The following is a 2356-nucleotide window of genomic DNA, read 5'->3' as shown; positions in this document are numbered from 1 at the left end:
GCTCTTCCAACCTGAAAAAGCAAAAACTCATTTTAAGTTATCAATGCTAAATGGAAGTCCTTCAAATATTCTGAAAATTTATACATTTTGTTGTTATAAAACAGCAATAAACCTAAGTGACAAGGCCAAGTCTCCTTATCTCATCCCCTAAGAGCAAAGTTTTAACAAACTTCCTGAATTCATGTTAGGCAAAACTGAAGCTTTGGCTTAAATGCATCTAAAATTACAACTAGCTTATGGGATATACCAGAAGTCCAATATTGATACTGAGATATAGGATATAGTCTATGGGCAAAAGCTTACAGTAAATCTGGTCCAAACAAAAGGTTTTTAAAAATGTTTATTAAAGCAATGTCATGTACATGTACACTTTGTATGCTCTACAATGCTACCTTGTATCAAGCACAACAGGTATAAGCATGACCATAAAAATTACCTTTACTTTCAATGTTCTAATAACTTGAAATTATTTATCAGTATTATCCAAAGTGCATGGTCAAATTAGAAAAGAACCTACAAAAACTCTCCACTTAGGAAGAGAGGGTATGTTAATATTGGTATTGTTTTTTGACACTAGGACAGACCGTTTTTGTTTATTTATTACTTTTTTGAAACTTTAGCAGCAGGTAATTAAAAACCAGAGAGGTGTACTGCAGTTAGTAACACAGAATGCTTCAGGAGTTCATGAGCCTGGATCACTGCCAGAGGTCCTTTCCACCAATTCCGAACAGGGCTAACTTCAAAATCACAGCAGTTTGCTCAGGGCCTTGTCCTATGAAGTCTCAAGTGGCTACAAAGCACAAAGGTCCCACCGCTTCTGTGGGCACCCTGTCCCTTTCCTGACTACTTTTGCTGTGAAAAGCATTCTTCCCTGTTACGAGGCCAGAATTTCCCTTGCACTAAGTTGTGACCATTGGCTCTTGTCCTTTCACTGTGCTTCTCCAAGGAGAGCACGGCTCTGCCTGCTCTGGAACCACCCACACCAAACAGAAAACAGCAAGTACACCTCTACTCCAGCCCTAACTAGCCCAGTCCCCCCCTGCCCCTCTTCGCATGTCCCGTGTGCCAGCACCCTGACTTCATCTGGACTCTCTCCAGCTTGTTCTTGATGGTCTCAAAACTGGACACAGTGTGGTGGCTACAAAAGTGCCAAACAGAGGGTAACAATTAGTTCTCTTGATCTGACAGCCACACTAGGGTTGGGGGGTGTGTATGCACGCAAATACACACAGAAATGCACAACCCACACTTTTTAAAGCAGGAAATCCTCAGGGAAAGAAAAAATGAGGGGAGATACTGGAGTAGCGAAAGGGACTGAAAACACAAGTTCATGACCGGTTTCTCGATTCTTTCACATGTACATTTCCCCCTGCAGATGAGCTGCAGCAGAAAGGTGGGTGTCTGGCCTTTCTTCATGCAGACTGCAAAAACAGGATAAACTTTGCTTTATGACACAAGAGTAGGAAACATGAAGAATAATACTGCAAATGACATTGATCTAAGAACTATTCTAGGTACTAGCAACTTACAAAGGAGATAAAAGCACAGAGTTCAAGCTTTCAGTAATTCACCTAACAGACTTATGGAAGAGATACTCAGCACCTCTCTTTCCTACAAAAGCAATATTCTGAAGACGAAAATAATCTTTGTTTACATTTAAATTTCCATAGGTGGACATCATATTTCAGTATACTTTTCAAATAATGCTTTAGCAATTTATTTATTTACCTGATGTACATATTCATCCATACTTGATGGCATATCAAAATTTACTACCAGTTTGACATTGACAAGGTCAAGCCCTCGTCCAAGGACTCCAGTACTTACTATAACTTCATACTTCTCTTGAAGTAATCCCTGGCAAGGGAGGAAAAAATAAAAATTAATTTTTTTCCTTATTTATATTTTTAACCTCTCCAAGCATAGGCTAGGTTTAGTTATACAGTGTAAGAACACAACCAGTGGGATTATTCCATTGCACAAGAGAGGATGGCCCCCCTGTATTCTTGATTTAATAGGAATTTAATTCACAGAGCTAAACAAAGAGAGCTCAAAACCGAAATTTTAAAAATATTTTTAATTTTAAAAATATTTTTAATTTTAAAAATAGGCAATTAAAGTTAAATGCATATTTAAATCCCCATTTCAAAGCAAATAACCTAGGAAATAGTCTTGGGTATTTCTCTACATTTAAAATTACATTATTATCTACAGTTTTGCTTGCTCCCGTCTGTGTCTCCTCTCCCCCAGCAGTACTCCAGGTTTTACTGCAGAAAAGCAATAAATTATGAGTTAACTTATTCAAATTAAGATACCTTTAAAAAAAAATTACTGTTTTAATTCTATCAACCCCCCC

General features: G+C 37.8%; 1 protein-coding gene across 1 annotated transcript in view; it reads right to left on the bottom strand.

Moving 5' to 3' along the window:
- DDX59 (DEAD (Asp-Glu-Ala-Asp) box polypeptide 59) overlaps positions 1 to 2356 on the bottom strand; it is an 8371-nt gene that overhangs the window by 350 nt on the left and 5665 nt on the right. Inside the window, exon 6 of the mRNA XM_010142589.1 lies at positions 1722 to 1857. Coding sequence (XP_010140891.1) covers positions 1722 to 1857 — 136 coding nt within the window. The remainder of the gene's footprint in view (positions 1 to 1721; positions 1858 to 2356) is intronic.

The sequence above is a fragment of the Buceros rhinoceros genome, unplaced genomic scaffold (genome assembly GCF_000710305.1).
Source record: "Buceros rhinoceros silvestris isolate BGI_N320 unplaced genomic scaffold, ASM71030v1 scaffold37728, whole genome shotgun sequence".
NCBI lineage: Eukaryota > Metazoa > Chordata > Aves > Bucerotiformes > Bucerotidae > Buceros > Buceros rhinoceros.
This window is presented reverse-complemented; position numbering and strand designations above follow the sequence as displayed.